The sequence below is a fragment of the Lathyrus oleraceus genome, chromosome 7 (genome assembly GCF_024323335.1).
Source record: "Lathyrus oleraceus cultivar Zhongwan6 chromosome 7, CAAS_Psat_ZW6_1.0, whole genome shotgun sequence".
NCBI classification, from domain to species: Eukaryota; Viridiplantae; Streptophyta; class Magnoliopsida; order Fabales; family Fabaceae; genus Lathyrus; species Lathyrus oleraceus.
Window position 1 is genome coordinate 92,915,768 of NC_066585.1, and position 27,893 is coordinate 92,943,660.

At 33.6% G+C, this 27,893-nt stretch overlaps 1 protein-coding gene and 1 non-coding gene across 2 annotated transcripts; one reads left to right on the forward strand and one right to left on the reverse strand.

Annotated features, from left to right (window-relative positions):
* Nucleotides 1–3,085: 3,085 nt before the first annotated feature.
* On the reverse strand, nucleotides 3,086–4,003 carry LOC127103985 (putative ubiquitin-like-specific protease 1B). The gene is made up of 5 exons (XM_051041212.1): nucleotides 3,910–4,003; nucleotides 3,723–3,833; nucleotides 3,569–3,650; nucleotides 3,383–3,478; nucleotides 3,086–3,284 (listed from the first exon to the last, which is right to left on the reverse strand). The coding sequence occupies exons 1-5, from the start codon at nucleotides 3,957–3,959 to the stop codon at nucleotides 3,183–3,185; spliced, it is 441 nt and encodes a 146-aa protein (XP_050897169.1). The 5' UTR covers nucleotides 3,960–4,003; the 3' UTR covers nucleotides 3,086–3,182.
* Nucleotides 4,004–9,930: 5,927 nt separating this feature from the next.
* LOC127109243 (small nucleolar RNA R71) lies at nucleotides 9,931–10,037 on the forward strand. The gene has a single exon (XR_007796573.1). It is a non-coding gene; the product is annotated as a small nucleolar RNA R71 (small nucleolar RNA).
* Nucleotides 10,038–27,893: the final 17,856 nt, after the last annotated feature.

Sequence of the window (27,893 nt, forward strand, 5' to 3'; positions counted from 1 at the left end):
TGAAACATGAGGATTGTCCTCAAACATGATAAAGGGAAAGGCAAGGAAGTTTCCAAACCCAAACCCACTATTGCTGCTTTGAAGCCTAGTGGAAGCATAGAAAAAGAAGGCATCTGCTTCCATTGCGGTAAGACCGCATGCTGGAAGAGGAACTACCCAAAGTACCTGGAAGATAGGAAGAATGGAGTAGAGACTCCAACTTCAGGAATTTTTGTTATTGAAATTAATTTATCTACTTCTGCATCATGGGTATTAGATATTGGATGCGGTTCTCACATTTGTACAAATGTGCATGGACTAAAAAGGAGTAGAGATTTGGCAAAAGGTGAAGTCGACCTACGAGTTGGCAATGGAGCAAAGGTTGCTCCTTAGCCGTAGGAACTTATGAATTGACTTTACCTAGTGGTTTAATAATTCAGTTAGAGAGCTGTTATTATGTACCAGCAATCAGCAAGAATATTATTTCTGTTTCTTGTTTGGACAAGTTCGGTTTTTCATTCATAATAAAGAATAATTGTTGTTCAATTTATTTGAATGATATATTCTATGCTACTGCTCAAATGAACAATGGATTATATGTCCTTGATCTTGAAATGCCAGTTTATAACATTAATACTAAAAGGACAAAACCTAATGAGTTAAATACAACTTACCTTTGGCATTGTCGATTAGGCCAAATAAATGAGAAACGCATTTCCAAACTCCATAAAGATGGACTGTTGGACTCTTTTGATTATGAATCATATGAGACATGCAGATCTTGTTTAATTGGAAAGGTGACAAAGTCTCTATTCACAGGAAAAGGTGAAAGAGCTAATGATCTTTTGGCCCTCATACATACTGATGTATGTGGACCACTGAACATACCAGCCAGAGGAGGTTTTCAGTACTTCATCACATTCACTGATGATTTCAATAGATATGGTTATGTGTATTTAATGAAACACAAATCAGAGTCCTTTGAAAAGTTCAAGGAATTCAAGAATGAAGTACAAAACCAACTAGGTAAGAATATTAAAACTCTTCAATCAGATCGAGGTGGTGAGTATTTAAGCCTAGAGTTTGATGACCATCTGAAAGAGTGTGGGATCCTATCCCAACTCACTCCTCCTGGAACACCCCAATGGAATGGTGTATCTGAGAGAAGAAATCGAACCCTATTGGACATGGTCCGATCCATGATGAGTCATGCCGATCTTCCAAACTCCTTTTGGGGACATGCGCTGTTGACAGCAGCTTACACACTTAACCGTGTTCCATCCAAAAAGGTTGAGAAGACACCAAATGAGATATGGAGTGGTGAGAAACCACATATGTCTTACATGAAGATTTGGGGTTGCGAAGTTTATGTGAAACCAACAAATTTCAACTAAGCTTGAGCCCAAATCTGACAGATGCTTATTTGTGGGGTATCCTAAAGAAACAAGAGGGTATTACTTCTACAATCCTTCTGAAGGCAAAGTGTTTGTCGCTCGAACTGGAGTTTTCCTAGAAAAGGATTTTATTTCCAAAGGAACCAGTGGGAGGAAAGTAGAGCTTGAAGAAATTCAAGAATCACAAAGCATCGATACACCTATGGAGGAATTAGAGCAGGAAACACAAGTGGTTGTGGAAGAGCAACCTGCTCAAGTAGAACAAGACTAGCGTAGGTCAAGCAGGATACGTCACCTACCTGAGAGATATGGATATCTCATAACAGATCAAGGTAATGTATTACTCATGGATCAAGATGAGCCTGTGACCTACCAAGAGGCCATAACTGGTCCCGAGTCTGAGAAGTGGCTAGAAGCCATGAAATCTGAAATGGATTCCATGTACACAAACCAAGTTTGGACCTTGGTAGAGCCTCCTGTAGGAGTTAATCCTATAGGATGCAAGTGGGTCTTCAAAAAGAAGACTGATATGGATGGTAAAGTACATACCTATAAGGCAAGACTGGTTGCAAAAGGATATAAACAAATTCATGGTGTTGACTATGATGAAACCTTTTCACCAGTTACAATGCTTAAATCTGTTTGGATTTTACTTGCTATCGCTGCATATCATGATTATGAAATATGGCAGATGGATGTCAAAACTGCTTTCCTTAATGGGAATCTTCTTGAGGATGTGTACATGACACAGCCTGAAGGATTTGACATACCAGAAGAAGCCCAAAAGATATGTAAGCTACAAAGATCAATCTATGGATTGAAGCAAGCTTCCAGAAGCTGGAATCTTCGTTTTGATGAAACGGTAAAACAATATGGATTCATCAAGAACGAAGATGAGCCTTGTGTCTACAAGAAGGTTAGTGGGAGCATGATCGTGTTCCTGGTGTTATATGTAGATGACATATTACTCATTGGAAACGATGTCCCTACCCTGCAACAAGTAAAGTCTTGGTTGGGAAAATGCTTTTCTATGAAGGACCTAGGTGAAGCAACCTATATATTAGGAATCAGAATCTATAGAGATAGATCACAAAAACTGCTTGGCCCACTACAACAAACAAGACCTTAGACAACGCTTTTTTTAGCCTTAGACAGCGCTTTAAAGCGCTGTCTAAACCTCCGCTGCTAAAGGTTTAGACAGCGCTTTTTTAAATCTTAAAAGCGCTGTCTAAGCCCCCCCCCCCCCCTTAGACAGCGCTTTGGCCAAAAGCGCTTTATAAGACCCTCTTATTTTAAATTTTTTAGGTATACCTTAGACAGCGCTTTTGAAAAGCGCTGTCTAAGCCCCACCCCCTTAGACAGCGCTTTGGCCAAAAGCGCTTTCTAAGACCCTCCTATTTTAATTTTTTTAGGTATACCTTAGACAGCGCTTTTCAAAAAGCGCTGTCTAAGCCCCCCCTTAGACAGCGCTTTTGCCTAAAGCGCTTTCTAATCCCCCCCTTAGACAGCGCTTTTTACAAAAGCGCTGTCTAAGGTATACGAAAATTTTTGAAGCTTTTGTTTTAAACCACATTTTTTCCAGGTTTATAAACCAGAATTTCTACCTGTTTTCAACCAGATTTTGACAGACAATTATCACATTTTATATATGCCATTTTGGCCTTTTTTCTACCAATTTTTGGCTAACAAATATATATATATACCAATTCAAACCAATTTTGCCTTAAATGTATCAAAATATATACAAATTTATGTACACATTTACAAGTCATAACATATACTACAAATGTACACATTAATTACACAAATTTATGAACAAACATTGAGCTTTATCATGAATTGACACCACTCCTCTTTGATTTCGTCCACTTGATCCTTTGTATAAAATGCACACTTGAATTCATCAAAGTACTACATAATAATATAACATATTTTGAATTAATTCCAACTATTTAATTATATGAGATATGTGTAAATATAAAAATAACTCATAAGTTAGAAATACATACATCGGTGGGAATCTTTAATCGGCCCAAAGCAAGAGTATCTCGCATAAACCTCAACATGAAATACCCGCAATCTATTTGATTACGTTGTTGAGGACACTACATATGAAAAAAATATGGATTATAAATCCTAAGTTTTATCAAGTGTCATCACTAATATAATAAAAAATGTGGTAATTAAAAATATACCGCCACTTTAATCCATGTAATGGAGTTGGCGCCCCTCCTTGAGGTTTGGATATCTCGTTGGGCCCGAAAAGCTTGTAGGACGCTAATAAAATAAAAATGAAGCAATTAGAACAATTCACATAAACTAAGAAAATTTTTGAACATTCTCACTTACGTGTCAATTAGGACCTTCATATCCGGGTATGTTGTCCAATCATTTCCTAACGAGTCAAGATAATACACAATTTCTCGGATAGGATTGATTGCGAGCAACAACCAATGTCCACTGTAATGATTAGGCAAATGTTAGATGGTAACTTGGAAAATAATTATAATAGATGAATTTAGAATGAAATGCTAACCCGGTATTAAACGGTATAAAAAACAACTTCTCCGCATCTTTATTGTCCATGAGGATCCGAAGAACGTACTCCGTCACGGTATCCGGTCTACTTAAGATTAAACCTAAGTTGACGGTCGCGGGTGCTAAGAATCCGAATGACACGTCCAAACCATTGGGGCGCATCAATTTGTCATACAAAAACCTAATATAAAACCATCATTAACACCTCTTTTGAAACATAAAGTAAACCGGATTAACATAAAGTAAACATCATTAACATAAGTTGTTTAATTAATAAAACAAAGTAGACCGGATTTACCTAATATATGTATTGACAACGGTGACGCCGATTTCTTCATGACTAAAAACTTGCATGAAGTCTTCATTACCAATCATTTGGTCGTAATCAAAGCCGAAAATCCCTACCTCCATATGTACAGTCCGAACACCTCCGGTCGGTATATCGGTCATCTCTAGAAATGTCCTGAGGCACGACCTATACTTGGTGGTAGGTTTTTTCCTAGCTACGGTCTTCTTAGCACCAGAACTTTTTACCCGTGTGGAGGCGTTGCTAACCTCCTTTTTTTGTTGTGCGGAGGCATTGCTAACCTCATTTTCTTGAAGCTACATGTCATATAAATAGTTAGATCAAATTAAGAATGTAACAACTTCCATGAATATATGTCATATAATTGTATATTACCTCTTTTCTTGAAACCGTGGACTCGGTATATGCCGTGGAATCGCATTATCTTTTGATTTGGATTTTGTGGGAGTCTATTTAACATAACCAAGGAAAATATGTAAGTAAAATTTTAAGCATAAATTTTAAACTTTGAATATACACATTAAAGTTAACATAAGTTTTAAGCATACCTCATATCCTACGCATATGAGGTTTGTCGGCCATGCAACAAACGAACCTACTGCTTCGTGCACCGTTGTTGCATCCGAATCATCGCTAGGATATGGTAATGCTGCATTCGGCTCAACTGCAATATCAACTGATACCTTCAAACATCCAGCAGGGAGCTCTCTAGTGTGGAGTAATACTCCGCTAACGTTATGCACTTTTCCCTTGCCAACCATCCGATAGTATGGTGACGACAAATACAGCTGACAATGGGAAATGCCCTAAAACCAATAATAACAAGAAATCGTTAATGTGTATATATGTCAAATACATAATTTAAGCAAATAGTTCAATTTAAGACAATTATATGTAATTACCTCTGGAATGTTCGGCTGAAAGGTACAGTTGATATTGTCTTTGTCCGAAGCATCTCTGTATACTGTTGAGGCGCTAGCCTCTCTTTCTCTCCTCAATGCATCAAGCTCAGCTTGCATGGCTTCCAATCTTGCATGAAGCTCCCGATTACTAGGAGCCTTTCCTTTTTTAATACTCAGGGAGGTCGGAGTGACTCCAAATCCCTTACCCCTCACCCGACCAGAATACTCAGGGACATCTAATGCCCGACTAAGTATGCCCTTAGTATCATCGGGAGATAAAGACTGAGATAGCTCCTCCTGAAAAATCAGATGAATACCGTATACTTGTCAAATATTTGTGTATAAAAATGTTATTCAATTAATGAAAAAATGTTATACTTACACATTTCTGGTATACGTGTAAAACTTCTTCTTGAGGAACTCCAGATTTGCCCACACGGGCTTCCTTCCACAAAACATGTGCAGGAAGAGATGTTTCTGAACTTTCCTCCTTCTACAGCTACACATTAAGTCATACAATTTGATCAGATAAAACTAATATATGATGAACAAATTTGTTATCGCAATTTATAAATACTTACCATGGATTGTTCTAAGCGTCCATATCCGACACGTCCTTTTCGGTACGGATATGCGGGACTTGATGCTCTTTCCCGATTTGTAGCACTTATTCTTTGAAAAACCGGGTCTTGTCTTTTGGATTTGAAAGCTTCCCATTCTTCAGCCGATATCAAACTTTCATATTTTTTAGGAAGCTCCGCATCCACAAAATTACCATCCGCATCCTTAAGAATCAAACTTTTTCTATTACAATATACCTATAACTATACCTATAACACGTTAATTTTTCTATAACTAACTTTAATTTTCTATTACAACATTATTACTTATCAAACATAACAACTTTAATTACCTCATCACTTTCATTTTTTCTATTACAAGAATCAAACTTTTTCTTCCATTACTTTTCTCTTATCAACATTATTCTATTATCAACATTTTTCTATTATCAACATTATTACTTATCAAACATAACAACAACAATGTACCTTATGAACTCAGTTTTTACAAACTCAGTTTTCTAATCAAACATAACAACAACAATGTACCTTATTGTTTTCCTTACAAACATCAACATTTTTCTATTGTCAACTTCTAAACTCAGTTTTTATGAATCAAAACAACTTCAACAAGAATAATACACTAAACTCAGTCAACAAGATTATGCACATTCTCAACATTAGTAAACTACCGCAAGATTATAAACATTCTCAACAAGATTATAAACATTCTCAACATTCTCAACAAGATTATACAGTAGAAACGAAGAAATGAAGAAATATTGAAGAACATACCGCAAGAAATGAAGAACAGTAGAAACGAAAAACGAAGTCAACACCCAAATGTCGAGACACGTACGATTCTTCAAACACGTTCAATGATTGAAACCGAAAAATGGAAGTGTATTCGTGTTCGCTGTTATGGTTTTCGCTGATAGGGTTTCAACGTTCGCAGGAGGGAAAACAAAAGAACAGAGAACGAAAATTGAAATGGAGTCTGAAATTTTATTTTAATTAGACCTTAGACAACACTTTTGTGGAAAGCGCTTTCTAAGGTATGCCTTAGACAGCGCTTTCCAAAAGCGCTTTCTAAACCCCCCCTTAGACAGCGCTTTTGGTTTTAATTTTTTTTTAATTTAAAGACTTTAGACAGCGCTTTATCAAAAGCGCTGACTAAGGTCTATATTTAAAAGCGCTTTCTAAAAGCGCTGTCTAAGGGGGGGTCTTAGACAGCGCTTTTAGAAAGCGCTGTCTAAGACCCCCCCTTAGACAGCGCTTTCATTATTTTTTTGGAACATTTTCCGTGTTTTATTTTAATTTTAACCTTAGACAGCGCTTTCTTTTAAAAGCGCTGTCTAAGATGCGCTGTTAAAAGTCATTTTTGGCGTAGTGGCCTAAGTCAGAGTACACACATAGACAAAGTGCTGAGACGCTTTAATATGCATGATTCCAAGAAAGGATTCATACCTATGCAACATGGCCTGTGTCTATCAAAAACACAATCCCCTTCAACTAAGGAAGAAAGGGATCACATGAATAATATTCCATATGCATCTGCAATAGGATCTATCATGTATGCCATGTTATATACTCGACCAGATGTCTCATATGCTTTAAGTGCAACGAGTAGGTACCAACCTGATCCTGGTGATGCCCATTGGGTAGCTGTTAAGAATATCCTTATGTACTTGAGAAGGACTAAGGAATCATTCTTGATATATGGAGGTCAGAAAGAGTTGGCTGTAATTGGTTACACCGATGCTAGCTTCCAGACAGATAAGGATGACTTTAGATCGCAATCTGGTTATGTGTTTTGCTTGAACGGTGGCGCTGTGAGCTGGAAAAGTTCAAAGCAAGATACAGTTGTTGATTCTACAACCGAGGCCGAGTATATTGCTGCCTCAAGTGCAGCAAAGGAAGCTGTTTGGATCAGGAAGTTCATTAGTGAACTTGGCATAGTCCCTAGCGTTGTGGATCCCATTGGTCTCTATTGTGATAACAATGGTGCTATCGCACAAGCTAAGGAGCCTAGATCTCACCAACGATCCAAACACATACTTAGGCGTTATCATCTCATTCGAGAGATAATAGATAGAGGAGATGTGAAAATATGTAAAGTACCTACACTTGACAATATTGCTGACCCACTGACAAAGCCTCTTGCACAGCAGAAGCATGATGACCATACTAGATCAATGGGCATAAGAGGTATGCCTGATTGGCTCTAGTGCTAGTGGGAGATTGTTGGTGTAAGCCCTAGAGGCCAATACTTTTGGTACTTGTATCAAATTATTTATTAATAATAAAAAGCATTTTCTTTATTATGGTTGATTAATAAAGTCCCTGGAATAGATAGTCCGTTTAATGCATTAAGTGTGACTTAATCATGAGAGCACATTAAACATAAGGACACTATTCTTAAAGTATCCGTAGTCGAGCTTTAGTGTGAAGTGGGATAACATTAAAGCATTAAGACTATTATGTTTGTAGACTGATGATCACATCTCATGGATCATGGATAAAGAGTTATCAAGTCTTAAACATAGGTATGAATATTAGGAGTAATAATTATACCGGATTGACCCGCTATGAGAATACTCTATAGAAAGTTACGCAAAGTGTCATAAGTTATTCTCATGGTGATAATAGTGTATACCACTCTTCGACCTGAAACCACTATGGATCCTAGATGTAGAGTCGAGTGCTTTATTGCTGATCCAACGTTGTCCGTAACTGGATAACCATAAAGACAGTTGATGGGTACTCCACAAAGCATGCTGAGGGACATGAGTGTCCTAGATGGAATTTGCCCATCCCGCGTAACAGGATAAATGTCTATGGGCCCAATATTGAACTGGACAAGGATGACACGGTCTATACCTTGTGTTCAATATAGACATAAGGGCAAAGGGGTAATTATACACATAATTATTATCACAAGAGGTTTTGTCAGATCACATGACACTTTCGTGACTTGGGTAGCAGTGATGTGTTGCTAGATACCGCTCACTGTTTATTATGTTAAATGTGTGATTTAATATAATTGCCAACGTCGCAAAAACCTACAGGGTCACACACAAAGGACGGATTGATGAGAAATAGAGTAACTAAGGAACACCGTAAGGTACGGTGCACTTAAGTGGAATACGAAATATGGTAAGGTACCAAATACTTAAGTGATTTTGGCATATTATGAGATATGGGCCAAAATACACTTAAGTGGGCTTTTAGCTTGAAGCTCACACAAGTGGTTCTATAAATAGAACCCTTGGGTAGAAGCATTGTCACTCCACTCATACTGAAACTCAAGTAAAGACTTGGAATTTTGTTTCCCTCTCTCTCTCACTTAAAGCCTTCATTCGTACCAGCTAGCACTGAGATTGAAGGAATCCGTTCGTGTGGACTGAGTAGAGACGTTGTCATCGTTCAACGTTCGTGATCGCTCCGTGGATTTGTATCCAAGGTTTTGATCGTTACAAGAGATCTGCACCAAAGGTTTGAATCGCCACAAGATGTAACGATTCTATCACTAATCATGCCCATTCGTAAGGATCACTAAATGGAGAAATTTTTAAATTCCGCTGCGCCTTGGATGGCAATTCTCCTTCACTTATGCCATTGAATTTTTGAACTCCTTTTTCTTAAATCAAACTTGTAAATAAATCTAATATATTGACTTAAAATTTCAAAAAGAGAAAAAGAACTAACAACTTCATTCAAACCTTTGGCCCCTTAGTGTCCTTTCAATTAAATTTTTGTTAAAAGCAATTCACCAGCTTTGAAATTTTTACCACGAACTACGAGCATAATTTAAACCTTTGGCCCCTTAGGTATTCGAATAAGGTTTTCCTTGAGCATAATTTACTTGATCAGTGGGGACTCCTGCTAATATTTGACATTCTGGTGCAATGTGTCCAGGAATTCCACATAACTCGCAGTTTGGAGTTACGACAACCATAGTGGCTGCGGGTGGTATGGCCAAGTTGTCTAACTTTTTAACAAGGGAATCTACCTTTGCATGGACATGGTCAAGGCTACTGATTTCGTACATTCCACTTTTTGTTTGGGACTTTTCCACTTGAGTTCTTTCACCTCCCCATTGACAATGGTTTTGGGCCATGTTTTCAATGAGTTGATAGGCTTCGTTGTATGGCTTGTCCATAAGTGCACCGCCTGCGGCAGCGTCTACTGTCAGTCTTGTGTTATACAGAAGCCCATTGTAAAATGTGTGAATGATCACCCAGTCTTCGAGACCGTGATGTGGACATATCCTCATCATGTCTTTGTATCTCTCCCACGCGTCGTAGAGAGATTCTGCATCTTTTTGTCGAAATCCGTTGATTTGAGCTCTCGGCATAGCAGTTTTGCTTGGTGGAAAATATCGGGCTAAGAAAATGTTCTTCAGTTCTTCCCATGTAGTAACTGAGTTGGATTGCAAGGATTGCAACCAAGCCCAAGCTTTGTCTCGTAGAGAGAAAGGAAAAAGGCGTAGTCTTATCGCATCTTGAGATACACCATTCTCCTTCATAGTGTCTGCGTACTGCACAAACTTGGTCAAATGTTCATTAGGGTCATCCGTAGGATTTCCAGCAAATTGATGTTGTTGGACAACTGATAATAATGAGGGTTTCAACTCGAAATCATTTCGGTTGATAGCAGGGGCAAGAATGTTGTTGTGAGGTTCTTGTTGGGACGGGTTAGCGTAGAACTTAAGAGGACGATTATGTGATTCCACTGTAGCCATGGTTGGTTTTTCAACTGGTTCAATAGTAGGAAAGAAGATATTGGGAATATTATACCTTCGTTGGTACTCTAGTATTCGGCGTCTTAAATATAAGAAATGCTCTAATTCTGCGATTAGTGGTGCTAAGTTTTCGCCTTGTGAACGAGTACTTGGCATACAACCGGGAAATAAGGGAAAGGAAACTAGTTTTTTTACCTTAGTCTATACTGCGCAATGAAAGAATCACACTATTTGACTAAATCAGGTCCCTGGAAACGATGCCAAAAACTTGATACGTCTCGTGACTGTATATAAAATATAGTCTATCGGGTACTTGACTGCAAGTGCACAGTCTAGTCGTTTTAGTTTTAAAAGATATCGAGCCCATAGGGACCGATGGTCAAACTAATGTTATCGATGTTACTATGTTTAGCTAAGGAGATGATTTTTAGAGGTTTGGTTGAACAAAAATTAAATCTAAAGGAAGTTAAGTTTTTAAGAAAATATTAATGAAAGGATATCAGTATGCAACGCATTAATCGTCAGGGATTCGATAAGTCACTGGTGTATATTTTTAATTACCAAATATCCTTTAGTAGAAAATACTCATTTAAAAGGCTTTATCTCACACTCTCGTGATTGTTGACTCGGACTATACTTTTAAGTCAGAATGTACGCTCTCGCTGTCCCATTTGAAGTTAAAAATACTTTTCAAAAATAAATAAGTTCTAATTGCGTTTAAAGTGATCTCGTTGTTTTTAAAATCAATGCCTAGTTTTTACTATCCAGTTCGACCTTCACGCTCTCGCAATTGTCGGTTCTCACCTTAGTTAATTTCCCACTCTCGTGGAAAAACCGTATTAAATAGATTCTCACTCTCGTGACAAAGTTAATTAAATTTAAATTAAAAACCACATCCAAAAAGATTATTTGAGAAAAGAAGTTTTACACCGATTATTATTAAGTCCCGTCTAATTAGATTGTTTACATACCGATACCGGTAGTTTAGCCGGACATGTTAAATAACGCAAACACAAACGAACATAAACAGATTAAAAATAAAGCAAACATGATTATAATAATAATAAAGCAATAACAATAATAATTGAATAAAAACCTGGAAATTGGATTAATCGAATATGCCGAATCTTGAAGTACTTGAGCAGTCCTCCATAGGTCGGTAGGATTATGCTTCTTCGAAACAATTGCTTAAACTAAATTAAATAAATTACAGTAGTTCCCCAGTGTAGGAAACTACTACTTTTGGCTAAATGATAAATTGCGGTAAAAGAAAACAATGTTGCTGAAGAAAAATAATAGTAGAAAACGAAATTGCTATGGAAAGTAAATGCAGAGAAAAATCTTGAAAGCTGGCTTCAGGGGAAAATCCAGCGTGCCCGTAGGTTTCCAACTTCCATCCTTTTATATTCTCCATTTGGTCTTGGTAGTTGAGAGAAATAAGGGTGACTTGGTTGAGTGAGAAATTCACGGGAAAGTGGGCTGAGGAGCAAGAAAAATGGGCGTGTGGATCACTTCTGTTGACAAATTCATTACGCTGCTTTTAGCCTTGTGACGGTCGTGGTGGGCCTGTGACGTTCGTGACACTCATAGCGTGATGGTCGTGACAGGGTTTGTGACGGTCGTCACATGCACAAGATTTGTATTTTCTGCTTTTCTGTTGTTTTCTCTTCTGTTTCTTCTTCTTTTCCTTCCTTTTCTATTCTTTGCTCATTTAAACATGGGAATTGAAATACCTGCAAAAATAACTCGAACACTTGCGGAATAATCGGAATATAAATGAAAGTGGTACGATTTTTGAATGTAAATCAAGGCAAATATACGATGTATTTTCGCGTTATCACCAGTTAAGCCTTGTTTCTTACTACCTCTCCTTGTTCGTTCAACTTATTTCTGAAGACCCGCTTTGTTCCAATAATGTGAATTCCTTTGGGTCTTTGCACCAGATCCCACACGTCATTTATGGATAATTGATTTAGTTCCTCTTGCATAGAAAGAATCCATTATTTGTTCATAAGCGCTTCATCAATTGATGTAGGATCTATTGGAGACACCAAACCCATAAGAGTCTCTTCAGAAGGTTTGAAGGGGGATTTGGTTCTGACAGGTTCATATTTTTCTCCTAGAATAAATTCTTCAAAATGTGGCGATCTCTATTTGTGCCTTCTCAAAGGAGTTTGAGCTATAACAACTTCTAGTTGAGGAGTTTCAGAGTCTTTTTCTTCAACTTTTGAAGTCTTTTCTTCAGAACCTGAATAAGTGATCCCCGAATCTACAAATTTCTCAACTAGCTTTGACTTTTCATAGTCAAGCTTATCATCGAATCTGACATGTATTGATTCTTCAACAATCTGTGTCTCAGTATTGTATACTTTATAGCCTTTTAAGCATTCAGAGTATCCTAACATGATGCACTTTTGTGCCTTAGAATCAAACTTGCTCATATTCTCTATAGTGTTCAACATAAAACAAGAACATCCAAAAGGATGAGAATATGAAATGTTGGGCTTCAGATTCTTCCACAATTCATAAGTAGTCTTACCTAGAATAGGTCTTATTGAGATCATATTCTGAATATAATGCGTTGTGTTGACTGCCTCTGCCCAAAGGTGCTTAGCCACATTAGTCTCGTTGATCATGGTTATGGTCATCTCTTGCAGAGACCTATTCTTCCGCTCTACAACTCCATTTTGTTTTGGAGTTCCAGGAAAGGAGAAATCATGGGAAATTCCGTTAGAATCAAAGAGTTCTTCAAAATCTATGTTTTCAAATTCTCCACCGTGATCACATCTGACTTTTACAATTCTGATATCCTTCTCATTTTGCACTTGAGAGCAGAAGGTAGAAAATACATAATGTGACTCATCCTCGTGTCAGAGAAATTTTACCCATGTCTATCTGTTGTATTCATCAACAATGACTAGTCCATACTTCTTACCATTAACAAAGGAAGTTTTCACTTGACCAAACAAGTCAATGTGAAGAAGCTTCAATGGTTTGGAGGTTGAAACAACATTTTTAGACTTGAAAGAAGTTTTAGAAAACTTGCCTTTCTGACATGCTTCACAAAGAGCATCCGAAGAAAACTTCAGATTTTGCAGACCTCTAACTAAATTAAGCTTGTTTAGCTGAGAAATCGTCCTCATGCTAACATGGTTCAATCGTCTATGTCACGTCCATTGCTCTTCATTGACAGACATAATACATTTTACATTTTGATTCTTAAAATCAGAAAGTTTTATTTAATAAATGTCATTAATACATAAATAACATTATAATTATTGATATAATACCTATTTTATTAAAAAAATATATAAAATTTATATACAATCACAATTTTGTAATTAAAATCAAAATTCTAGTTTTAATGTTAATCATTAATATCTCATTTTTAGAAAACCTAGTGTCTAATGTACGTTACTTTTATTACAGATTATTTTTTTAAGATAAGATAACCGCTTTTAAGAAAAATAAATATAAAATAATAAAATGATAAAACACGTATATATAAATTCATAGCTGTTTTTAGAAATATCAAATGTGATACCAAAATTTAAGTTTGTATCTGATTTGATTTGGAAAAATTATATACACAATAAATAAATAATTAAAATTGCCACTAAAATTTAGAAAATTTCGCTTCAGATTTGCATTTCATAAAACTTGTGCTTTTGTAAAACCTACGTTTGTAAAATTTGAAGTTGCATATCACATAAAAACCCTTATGCTCTTATATTAGAATTTCACAACCAACAATTTAAAATTGCATCTTCTCTCTCAATCAATAAAATTTGAAAAATTCTCTCAAAAAGCATTTAGAAAAAAAAACTTTCTCAAAATCAGTTTTGAATAATCACAAACGCAATCCCTCTCTTTTATGTTCCAAACTTTCTTTAAATTGAATTTGCTGACCAATTTTACTTACAAATTAGAATATATCTCAATTTATTGATTTATTTGCACATAATCAGTGTTCCCTCTCGCTTGCCCCACACCACCATGTCAAGATCCTTGTGATATGTCCTTTTACTTATTATTATTTTTCTTAAACCCTCACTTTAATTTAGTTAATTTTGTTTAACTTGTGTTCTTTGAAAATGAAATTTCATATCACTTTGATTCAATGTTATAACTCTGTTATTTGATACTTGATTTCTAGGTATTATTTGATGTGATTTTTTATACTTGAAATTATTTATTTATTTATTTTAGTTTCGAATTTCATATACAAAACTTTGAGTTAATATGATCCTTAATAAAATAAAATTTCATAATCAACATTAATAAATAAAAATTCATAAATAAATCAATTTAAAAAATAAAAAGAGTTTTTAAATTAAAATTGTGAGGCTAGATGAACAAAATCTAATTGTTTTTTTCAATAATTAATTGTTTTTTTCATATTTATTTTATATATAGTTGTAGATTCTACTTCCAAAGAAAAATAAGAGTGTGGAATATTGGACTTAGACACTCTTTAATAAACCAAAAATTAATATTTAACCTTAACTATTGCCTCATTGAAAAGGGGAATAAAAAATAATGATAATCTAGACCAAAAACCAAAATCGTACGACAAATATTATTGAAAATAATAGGTAAAAGAAGTAAAATCTATATTTTTATTTGTATATATCTTTTTCATAAATTCATTTTCTATATTGATAGATTTATATTTAAATTTGTTTCAACAAATTAGATATCTGTATAGTTGGTGTATCTCCAATTCCTCTAGCAAGAAATCTGATTTTTTTTATCCTTTTAGAATATTTAATAATAAATGATGTGGCCTTAGTGATGAAGATATGCAAGCATTCAGACAAAATAAGATGTATAATCATCTTAAAAAAGGTTTTTTAGGATTACATTTGAATGTGTAAGTGCATATTACTAACAAGATTGTCAAATTGTTTGGGTATTTTTTTTATATGCGTTTCTAATACAACTGTTTGCAAAGTAACATCAAACACTGATAATTATTTGTAATTTGCCCAGATGATAATATGATTTATTGGTTTTATTCGCTTCAAAATCTACCAAGCAAGTCTTTTAAGAACACACTTCTAAGGTTAAATATATCTTTTAAAATTTGTATTGAGATTTCTCTATTGTTTACCTTTATATGTTTATTAAATATAATTAAATTTTTGTTAAATATTATTTTTTCATTAGGGATATGAGAGGTCATAACATTCGGAAAGGTTGTATTATGAATAAAAAGCCTAATTTTATATCTATTAAGATACTTTAATTGTCTCAATTACACTCTTTATGTGAACTTTCTTTAGTCACTAGAAACATGTTGACACAAAGGATGATCTTTTTCATTTTTATGTTGAAAATTTTGAAGTTGTTTTTCGTGCCTTATGCATTTTTAAGATAATTAACTTATCTTAATAAATATAAAATTATGTTTTTTATTCATAATACAACCTCTCAGGATGTTATAGTCTCTCATATCCCTAATGGAAACAAATATTTAACAAAAATCTAATTATCTTTAGTAAACATATAAAGCTAAATAATAGAGAAATCTCAATATAAATTTTGAAAGATAAATTTTACCTTAGAAGTGTGTCCTTAAAAGACTTGCTTGATTGATTTTCAAGCGAACAAAACCAATAAATCATATTATTATTTGGATAAATTACAAACAATTTCCAGTATTTGATGTGATTTTACAAACAGTTGTGTTAGAAGCGCATATAAAAAAATATAATATGCAAATAATTTGACAATCTAATTAGTAATATGCACTTACACATTCAAATGTAACCCTAAAAAACCTTCTTTTAGGATGATTATACATCTTATTTTGTATGAATGCTTGCCTAACTTCATCACTATGGTCATCCGATTTGTTATTAAATATCCTAAAAGGATCAAAGAAATCAGATTTTTTACTAGATAAATTGAAGATACACCCGCAATGCAGATATCTAAATTGTTGAAACAAATATAAATATAAAATTTTCAAAATAAAAAACGAATTTATGAAAAGGATATATACAAATAAAAATATAAATTTTACTTCTTTTAATTATTATTTTTAATAATATTTATTGTAGAAAATAAGAAAATTTAATAGCATTTAACTCTTATTATTATCATTACTATTTTGGTTTTGGTCTAGATTATCATTATTGGTTTTTTTCCTTTTTCAACGAGGCAATAGTTAAGGTTAAATATGTGTGGCTAATTAAAATATGATATTAATCATTGGTTTGTTAAATAGTGTCTAAGTCCAAGATTCCACGCTCCTATTTTTCTTTGGAAGTAGAGTTCACAACTATATATAAAATAAATATAAATAAAATAATTAATTATTGAAAAAGACAATTAGATTTTATTCATCTAGCATTACAATTTTAATTTAAACTCTTTTTATTTGTTTAATTGATTTATTTATGAATTTATTTATTAATGTTGATTATGAAATTTTAATTTATTAAAGATTATATCAATTCAAAATTTTGTATATGAAATTCAAAACTAAAATAAAAAAATAAAAAAATTTAAATATAAAAAATCACATCAAGCAATACCTAGAAATCAAGTATCAAATAACGTAGTTAATATCAAATAACAGAATTATAACATTGAATCAAAGTGATATGAAATTTCATTTCCAAAGAACACAAATTAAATAAAACTAACTAAATTAAAGTGAGGGTTTAAGAAAAATAATAATAAGTATAAGGACATACCACGAGGATCTTGACATGGCGGCGTAGGGCAAGCGAGATGGAACACTGATTTTGTGCAAATAAATCAACAAATTGAGATATATTCTAATTCGATAGTAAAATTGATCAACAAATTTAATTTAAAGAAAGATTGAAACATAAAAGAGAGGGATTACGTTTGTGAGTACTCAAAACTGATTTTGAGAAAAAAAATTATTGTGAATATTTTTTGAGAGAATTTTTCAAATTTTATTGATTGAGAGAAGATGCAATTTTAAATAGTTGGTTGTGAAATCGTAATATGAGAGCATAAAGATTTTATGTGATATGCAACTTCAGATTTTACAAATGTAGGTTTTACAAAGCACAAGTTTAATGAAGAGCATATATGGAGCGAACTTTTCTAAATTTTAGGGATAATTTTTAATTATTTATTTATTGTGTATATAATTTTTCCAAATCAAATCAGGTACAAACTTAAATTTTGGTATCATATTTAATATTTCTAAAAGCATCTATGAATTTATATATTATATATATATATATATATATATATATATATATATATATATATATATATATATATATATATATATATATATGTGTGTGTAAACTTAAATTTTGGTATCATATTTAATATTTCTAAAAGCATCTATGAATTTATATATATATATATATATATATATATATATATATATATATATATATATATATATATATATATATATATATATATATATATATATATATATATATATATATATATATATATGTGTGTTTTTTTATCATTTTATTATTTTATACTTATTTTTCTTAAAAGTAAGTATCTTACGTTAAAAAATCATTTGTAATAAAAGGAACATACATTAGACACTAGGTTTTCTAAAAATGAAGCATTAATGATTAACATTAAAACTAAAATTTTGATTTTAATTATAAAATTGTCATTGTATATAAATTTTATATCTTTTTTTAATAAGATAGGTATCATATGAATAATTCTAATATTATTTATGTATTAGTGTTCTCCTTATTAGACTTCTTCAATTTTAAGTGAAAGACTTTTCTTTTTTTTATTGCCTTCTTCATTTTCAGCAAGCTTTTTTTAACTCAATCTCATGTTATTGCAATTTATCAAACAAAGTAAACAAATCAATAAAAGACAAGTCTTTAATATCAGAAATTGGAATGACTTTAGGTTAACAACTATAGTTTAGGAACCTCAGGAATATGTTAATTAAATTCTCATTTTGAAAATATTTTCCAAAGTTTTTAAATGATTAACAATATGAATAAAACATTTTTCTATGTGCTAAATATTTTCTTCTGGCTTCAATCTAAGCATCTCATACTCATGAGTCAATGTCTTCATCCTAGCCCTTTTTAAATCAAATATACTTTCATGGATAACTTGAACAATATCTCATATTTCTTTTGTAGAATTATAGTGTGAAATGTGAAAAGATAATAAATAAATACCAAGGGTGGTACTAATAATAGTTTTTGTTTTCAAACTGTAATGCACCTTTATTTTATTATCTTTGGTCCATAGATCTCTAGGTTTATTTTTCACAACACCATTAACTTGATGTCTGAGAACAAATATACCATTTTTAACCGTGGCCCATATAGCACAATCCATCCCTTTAATTAATATTTTCATTTTCTCTTTCCAATAAATATACTCTTCACCATTGAAAAATGATGGGTTGTTTAATGAATTGTTTAAAGTCATCCTACCTCCTAAGATGATTAATCTTTAAACAAGAATTAGACTCTGATGCCACTTTTTATCCAAGTGACTTTAAACACAAGTGGAAGGTGAATTATGATTTTTTATTTATTTTGCAATTTTAAACAGGAAAACAAATTTAAGATTGATTTTAAGAATATTGGCAAGAGATGAAGAGCGATACAAGAAAATAAAGACAAAAAAGTAAACAAATAAGAGATCTGAGAAGAACACACCATATTTTATCATGGTTTGACCTAAAACAACAAAGCCTACGTGCAGTTCCCAAGGAGTGACCCTTGAGATTTTCACTATTAGATAGCTTTTACAACATGATCAACTCAAAACCTTCTTACACCAAGATTTTATCTCATGTTCATCTTCTAATTTTTATATCAAAACATATTAGAGTCAAAGGAACAACCTTTCTTGATTATAGTTTCGGATCAACAATGATTTACACAAGATAACTCTACTTAAGTATTTGCTCTCACAATATTAAAAAGATATTTTAGTGAATATGAAATTTAGAATATCAAAGGAGTGAGTAAAAGAGAGATTATTATTTTATATTTTTTATGTGTTTTCAAATTATCACAAGTTATCCTTTTGTAGTAAAATATTTGGCCAAGAATAGGAAAAAATTGGGTCGGATCTGCATCATAATCGCTTAGGTTACGACCATTATAGATTATGACCTAACAAACTAGGAAATGTTTTGCTTGATCTGAATCATAGTCGATATGAAGGCTTACTTAATCAATTATTTAAAGAGTTCACCCCATAGTCTATTAAACAAGTGTCGTAATCGATTATAGGGTGAATTTTCTCTTCATAATCGATTAACCAAGCTTTGTAATCGATTGAGCTTCAATTTTAAAAGGCTTGGCCAAAACCAATAAGTTTTAGAAGATGTGTTTTAAAAAAGATGAAGATTTGAAAACATATTTTAAGAGAGAGAGAGAGAGAGAGAGAGAGAGAGAGAGAGAGAGAGAGAGAGAGTTTGTGATTTTCTGTGTGTATGTGTGTGTATTTAAAAAAGTTGTGTATTTAAATGATCCTAAACAAACGAGTTGCGCTATGAATGCATGTTACTCGTTAGTTTAGAACATGGTATTATGCTGACAAAGGTAAGCATTAATGTCAATTTCCATTTACTTATACAAATTAGTTTCTTGTTTATAACTAGAATCCATGCCTACATGAGTGAGTTTAAGACAAGATTCATTATCCAAAAACTCATTTTAGAAACTGTTAAAGTCTAATATATTTATTTTTAATACAAATTCAAAATTATCGTCTTAGATAATTATATGAGTTTTAGAATTTGGTAATTGAATTGGTCTCAGAGGATGACAACTTTCTTACTACTTCGATATAGTCGTACGCTTGCGGCGTTTCATCAATCACAAATGACTCAGGGGATGCTTTCAGAAATGCAACCGGTGTGTGACTAAAGCAATAAAATCCCTATAGTGCCAATGCATAGACAAAGATAACAGACTAAAAAGTGACATTCGCGGGATCACCCCCCCTCTTGGTAGCTAGCCATTCTCGAGGCAGTGGCGAGTTTACATTATGTCGACCTCAAAACATATTTTCACCTGGGGGCAAGTAAGGGGTATCAACCCTTGGTTGGGCATGATCTTTAGAGATGTTCAATAAAAATTCAAGCACAATCTTGAAATATGAGTTATCTTCTAGATAAACGAAGTCATGACGTAAAGCAATGCCAAATTAACAAGTAAAAATAAGGGTAAGTAACCAAAATTGAAACATACACTTCAAAAAAAAAATTATGGTACAAATACACCAGGTACGAAAAAGTCGACTAATCCACTAAGGAGATCATTGTCTGGTATGGGGGAACTTGCTCTCAATAAATGGACCTAGTGAAATGAAAAAGTGCCACATGTTGCAAAGCATTTTCAAAAGATCCATGTGCGATAAAGTAAATCTCCTCTAAAGACTTCACATACTCCTTGGACAAGATAAGGTTCTCAAAAAACATCTCACCCAGGCAGTTTTCATCCTTATTTTGACCTTCTTGATAATCCTTTAAAGATTCCTCGAGCTCATCTATCATTTATCAAGCAGGATCTAATAAATATCTTGCATCATCAAGGGCGACCTCCATCCTAGATAACAATGTCAAAGTAGAAGCTAATACTTCATTCTTCTTCGTCACTATCTATACAAGCAGTTTCATCTTCTCAACCAGTCCGTCCGTCAGGGTACTTGGAAGATTCCACATCAACCCTTACACACGAAAGTGATGTAAACGCTTATTGGAGTTCTTATAAATATCACACTTGATAGTAAGGGAATCAACACTTATTTGAGCACTTCACTCTCTCTCTAAAGATGGTCTGACATAAAGACTTTTTCTCACCCGACAACTCTAAAGGCTAGGACAGCCAACGCCTGACGGGTGTAGAGAGAAAATTCTAATAACTCCTTCTAGAGAGCTCCTTCAAATTTGTTTAAAAAATAAGTGAGTAGTCTTCTTTAGATACCAATGACTGGAACTCCCTAATCGTTCTTAAACTAGGGAAGGCGAGTAATGTAGGTGGAAAACTAGTAGGAAATGACACATAGTTATTAGCGAATCCCTACATCCTTACATCCCACTCGAGGAGTCGAGGACACTTACTGATGATGAGCGACAGGCGTGTCTGTCGGATTATGACTGCAAGCGCACAACCTATCATGTAGTTTTAAAAGATTATCGAACCCACAAGGACTAATGGTCAAACTAATGCTATCTATTATTGCAGCGCAAAGCTAAGGCTAAAGATTATAAGGGTAGGAACGAAAACGAAAATACTATTTTCTAACGGTTTAAAAGTTATGATAAAAAACGAGTCTGGAATATGGATTCCGCGTACCTAAGGGATTAGGTAGAATTGGGCACTAAATATGATTCTATTGAGTTATGTAGAAAATGTCGACTTAAAGATCCCGTATCGCACTCTCGCGCTATTGACAAAGATCACACCTCATAACCACAGGAATTTGCTCTCGCTGGTTTTAGGATCGATGCCTAGTTTCCACTATCTGGTTCCTTCCTCACACTCTCGCGCTATCGGATTGAACCTTAACTTGTCTCACACTCTCGTACCAAAACAATAAAACATACAATTGGAAACTAAAGCCATAACATAGTTAAATCATAAATTCGCATCTATTATTTCTACCGAGTCCCATCAGTAACGACGTTTCTCATACGCCAGACTCAGAATAAATGATAACGCGAAAATGCATAAGATATTTTCCTTGATTTACACTCAAAGATCATACCACTTTAGTTAATATTCCGATTATTTCGCAAGTATTCGAGTTATTTTTGCAGGTATTTAAATCTTCAAGCATTAATGAGCAAAATGTAGAAAAGGAAGAAAAAGAAGAAGAAACAGATGAGAAAGCACAGAAAAAGCAGAAAAACCAGAAGACAGAATTTGCTGATATGACGACCGTCACAAGCTTCATGATGACCGGCACGGCCCAGCCTGTGACGACCGTCACAGGCCCATGACGAGCGTCACACGACCAGATTTTTACACTTTGAAGCAGTCAGCAGAGGCAACCAAACGTGCCTAAATTCTCTCCAACAGAATGACTCCCCCGTGGATTCCTTATTCAACCAGTCTTCCTTAATTTTCTCAACTGCCAAGACCTACCAAAAGCAATATATAAAGGACCGAAGTTGGAAAAAAAGGGGACGCCTACACTTCCGCTCTGCAATTGATTTTTTACAGCATTCTAGCTTTTTAATTATTTTCTTTTCAGCAACTTTGTTTCCATTTCCTTAATTCATTTACCATTCCTTTTAGAATTCCCGTTTTCTCTTTTCCTTCCCGTTTTCCAGTTAGCCATAGTAGTAGTTTCCTACACTGGGGAACTACTACACTTTATTTAATTTAGTAAGTAATTGTATTGAAGAAGCAAAATCCTACCGACTTGTGGAGGACTGCTCAAGTACTCCAAGATTTGTCGTACTCTGTTAATCCAATTGCCAGGTTTTTATTTAATTATTATTATTATTGCCCAGTTATTGTTATAATTATGTTTGTTGCACTGTTAATCTGTTTATGCTCTGTCTTTGCGCTATTTAACATGTCCGGCTAAACTACCGGTGTCGGTATGTAACAATTTAATTGGATGAGATTTAATAATAATCGGTGAAAACTCTTTTTCTCAAACAATCTTTTAGGCTGAGGTTTTTAATTTAAATTTAATTAACTTTGTCACAAAAGTGAGAAGCTATTTAATACGGTTTTGCCACGAGAGTGGGAAATTAACTAAGGTGAGAACCAACAATCGCGAGAGTGTGAGGCTCGAGTTGGATAGTAAAAACTAGGCATTGATTTTAAAAACAGCGAGAGCACTTTAAAAGCAATTAGAACTTATTTATTTTCAAAAAGTATTTTTAACTTCAAATGGGACAACGAGAGTGTACATTCTGACTTAAAGTTATAGGCTGAATCAACAACCACGAGAGTGTGAGATGAAGTCTTTTAAATAAGTATTTTCTACTGAAAGATATTTGGTATTTAAACTATTCACCGGTGACTTATCGAATCCCCGAAGATTAATGCGTTGCATACTGATTCCTCTTATTAATCATTTCTAAATACTAAATTTCTCTTAGATTTAATATTCTGCACCCGAACTTCTATAAATCATTCCCTTAGCTAACAAAGTGACATTAGTAACACTAGTTTGACCATCGGTCCCTGTGGGTTCGATATCTTTTAAAACTAAAACGACTGGACTGTGCACTTACAGTCAAGTACCCGATATACTATATTTTATATATAGTCACGATCACGCATCAATAAATTAGCAAGATATGATATTATTTGGGAACAACATAATTAAAACATTCAAAATTAAGAGCAACATGGCATACAAGTAATTGAAACAGTAAAACATGCAAATATCAAAATCAGTAAAAAAAGAATTAACTTGAACTTGAACTTGAATTAACTTGAAAATAAAATAACGACAGACTTTTTCTTTGATCCAAGAGTACAATGAGAAATAAAATAGAATAGGTGTGATAATCCCTCAGTATGAGTTATTGTCACTTTTACAGGTAATTTATGCTTAATTCTAAAACGCGATTTCGACAGCGCTCCCGAACTACTTGGATACCTTCCAAAGTCTCCAGCAATCCTATTTATAGAGGTTTTGAGACCTGGTAACTCCATTGGATCGTGCATGGAGAGTGGAAGGAAAATAGAGGATAAAAATTGGTCCAAAAACTGCCCACTAGCGCAATTCTGTTATCGCGCAATAATGGCGAACGCCTTTAGGGAAATGGCGAACACCATTCCTTTCATGTTTTAAATGACGCGGCAGCGAAGTAAATGGCAAACGCCGTCTGGACAGAATGCATAAAATTGGCTCTTTTGCTCATTTTTAGCTCCTATTTTGCTCCTTTTCCGCGAGGCTCCCAAAACTTCATTAATATCGGATAATAACTGCAAAACACAAAAAATGGAAGTAAAAGACGATAAAATACATAAAAACATAAACGGATATCATATGAAATAAGCCTAAAAACACGATACAATTTCTCGTTATCAACTAAGCAGCCTTTCTACTCAACATTCTTCAAGATTATGACTAAGTTCAAAGTCTCCTCCGTCGTAAGGCTTTGAAGAACCCTATGCACCCTCCAGTATGGCCCCATTAGATGAATCCCATACTTCAACCTTTATCGAGGTAGGCGTGCCCTTGCTGACCAAAATAGTAGAGGCATCTATCACTTAAACCCTTCCAATGGTCATAATACTGGTAACATCGACCGAATGAGGGGTAGTGTGTGAAGTCCTCCTCATTTTATATAATGTTTTATCACATTCCATCTTATATGCAAGGAAATAAAATATTTGATTTAGACAAAATCATCAAAGAGTATTCAGAAAAGGAAACATCCTTCTAGTTATTCACCAAAAATGTCATTCATGGCTTCTTTCGAGCCACCATCCACTAGCAGACATGTCTCTATGAGTCGTTTCAACTATTTCCTTGATGTTGCATCAAGAGGAGTAACAACCTCGTCGTAACCTAGAGCCTTGTAAAAAGACACAACTTCCTTTTTAAGTAGTTGTTTTATTGGGTTAAATCATCCATCTTGCAAATATAGGATCCTTATTCCAGCAAGAAGTGGCTTTGCCGCCAAAACTTGGAAAATGTATCCAAGCAGTTGTAAGGAGGCCCGAGGTTTATTGAGTTTATTGTGGCATTAAGCTTCTCATCGAGAGGGGTAACTAGGAAAAATCTATTCTTGAAATGCTTTACATTGTCTGAATAAACATCAAACATCTTGGTGCACTATCAAAGAGATATCATGCATGGGCCCTTTGCTAAAGTAGACGAACTGTGTTGAGCTTTGAAAAGGTTAAGAAGATCCTCTTAGTTATAACACTTCGCTTATATTTACACTAGTATTGGAAGACTTCAACGTAAGCCTAGGTCACCAGGTGTAGTTGCGAAGGTAAGATTAACAGGTGATTAAGAACGTCAATTTCAAAATTGATGAAAGGAAGACATAAACATATTAATGAGAAATGAAACTTATGAAGTGGGATGACATACCCAGTGGATGAAGGCCCTAACTCGGCAAAAGCTCAATCTAAACCCCTTTTAGAGGCGAATGTAGAAGTAATGTCCAACGTTTCCTAATTTACCCGCACTAATAAATTTCCCCATCTGGCTTTATGAAACACAGTAGGTGGAATGTCAATTATGAATAACCCTATCAACACAAAAAAAGAAAATATGAAAAAACAACACTCAAATCGGACATGCCAATAATAGAAGTTTGAGCATCAGAGATATCGGAAAACTCATTTCTACAAACCTTAATATATAAGGAAGCAATAACAAGAAAATGATGTTGAATTTACCTTAAAATAAATGGGTTGGCTTTTTATTCATATCAAATGCCACCAAACAAAGATCACAAATGAGCTTAACTAAGAAATTAGTGCAAAAGAGCTCGGAAGAAAGATCGAAGTTGACATAACAAAGAAAAAGATATTTTACAGGTCGTGAATGACATAAAAGAGAAAAAAATGATGTTTTAGAAACCTTTTATATGTGCGTCAACGATAGAGGATCGTACGATCTGTTGTGCACCACCAACGGTTAGGATTTCATCAAACACTTCTCTAAGTACTTAAGTACCCTAAAGAATAGGAAACATCATTACCAAATCGCGTAGGGACACACATCAGTTGTTTCCTGCAAAACTTTACCTATTATGAGAAAGAGATTTAAAGCGCTTATTTCCGAGATACTGACGTCCCATCAAGGCTTTTCACCGCATCATGCCAAGCAACAGGGTTAAGGTGTATATGGAAAACCCTTGTCCTGCAAAGCGGGATAAGGGATTGGGGAAACTGTTCAAAGAGGTCACTCACGAGGTCCAAGACGAAAGACCTAGAGGTAGAGCAAATGAAGCGAACGTGAGGAGCAAGTGGTCCTCTATCCTCGATTGAAGTAGACAATAGTGTCCAGTAAAGCATTGTCAATTTTCCAGATTAATCAAAAAGTTGTTTGCATGACATACCGCACTTCTCACATACGATTTTAATTGCTCCAACTATATAAGAGAGAAATTGTGTCATTCTGGGTATTCAAATTCGTTTTCACTTACACATCATTTTTCATTCTCTCATTGACTTGGACGTTGGAGTGCTAATTTTGCAGATTAATCTCTCTCCGCCATTATCGAAAACTTACTCTACCGTACCAAAGTTTTATTTTATTGTTCATCGAACAATTTTGATTATGCAACAAATATATATATATATATATATATATATATATATATATATATATATATATATATATATATATATAATATAATTTTTTAATAAATATTTGTTTTATAAAATATTATATTTATTTTTATATATCCACTATTAAATCTTTGTAATAGTCATTCATTCTTTTATTTTATAATTTTTTTGTATTTTTTTTTTTGTCTTTTTCTTTTAACAAAATTATGTTTATGTCCCTAGTGTTTTCTCCTTTAATTAATATACTTTTACCTTAAAAAGTCCTTTGTCCTTTAATAATTATAAACAATTTTCTATTCATGATTTTACACTATCTCATGATCCTTTTCTAATATTAGCACGTATACACCACATATACACAATTCTTCTCTATGAATTCTTACTCAGTAGCTACTTTTCACTTCATCCATCAATTTCTAAATATGAAATCATCATTCTAGTGTTTAGTTAACAGCATAAAAGACTTAAGTTATCAAACGGGTAGATAAATCAACTACATATGATTTCGACTTCTAGACATTGGTCCACAAATATTTTTAGGCATGAGAAAATATAAAGTTAATGATGATTGTCACACTTAATTAATTTGAAAAGATGATAAGGATATGATAAGAGTATTATAAGTTTGGTTTGGAGGAATTTGAGAAAAAGGGTAGGTGTATGTAGGGTTAGGTTGAGTTTAGAAAGATTAAAGAGTAAAAGGGATATATGAAAAAGGCAATAAGCTTTTTCGTTGTGAAAAGTCAAATAAGCAATCACCATTCATAATGATAGTTCTCACCGCCAATGGTGAAATGTAGTGATAGATATTGTATCCAATATCCATCATCATTGTCTATGATATTCCTTTAACAAATATGTGTAAGAAAAGTAGAGGGAAAATAATCAAATGTTGATATTGAAATGAAAGATAAACTCTTTTTTTTTTAATTTATATAAAAAGATTGATTTTCTTATCTTACAATCACTTTTCATGTAAAGATTAAATGAAGGCTTAAAGGACGTCTCACTAAAAATATATTTTTATAAGATAATATTGTTAACATAATATAGAGAAAAATGATATTTTTTAACGAAAATGTTGTTGATATATAGAGAAAAATGATATTTTTTAACGAAAATGTTGTTGACATTTTTTATAAGATATATGTATAATTTTCAACGTTTTTAAAAAAGATTATAAATGTGTTTAAAAATGATAGAAAAATGTTTGAGCGCTCTTAAAATCAAGTCCACTTTA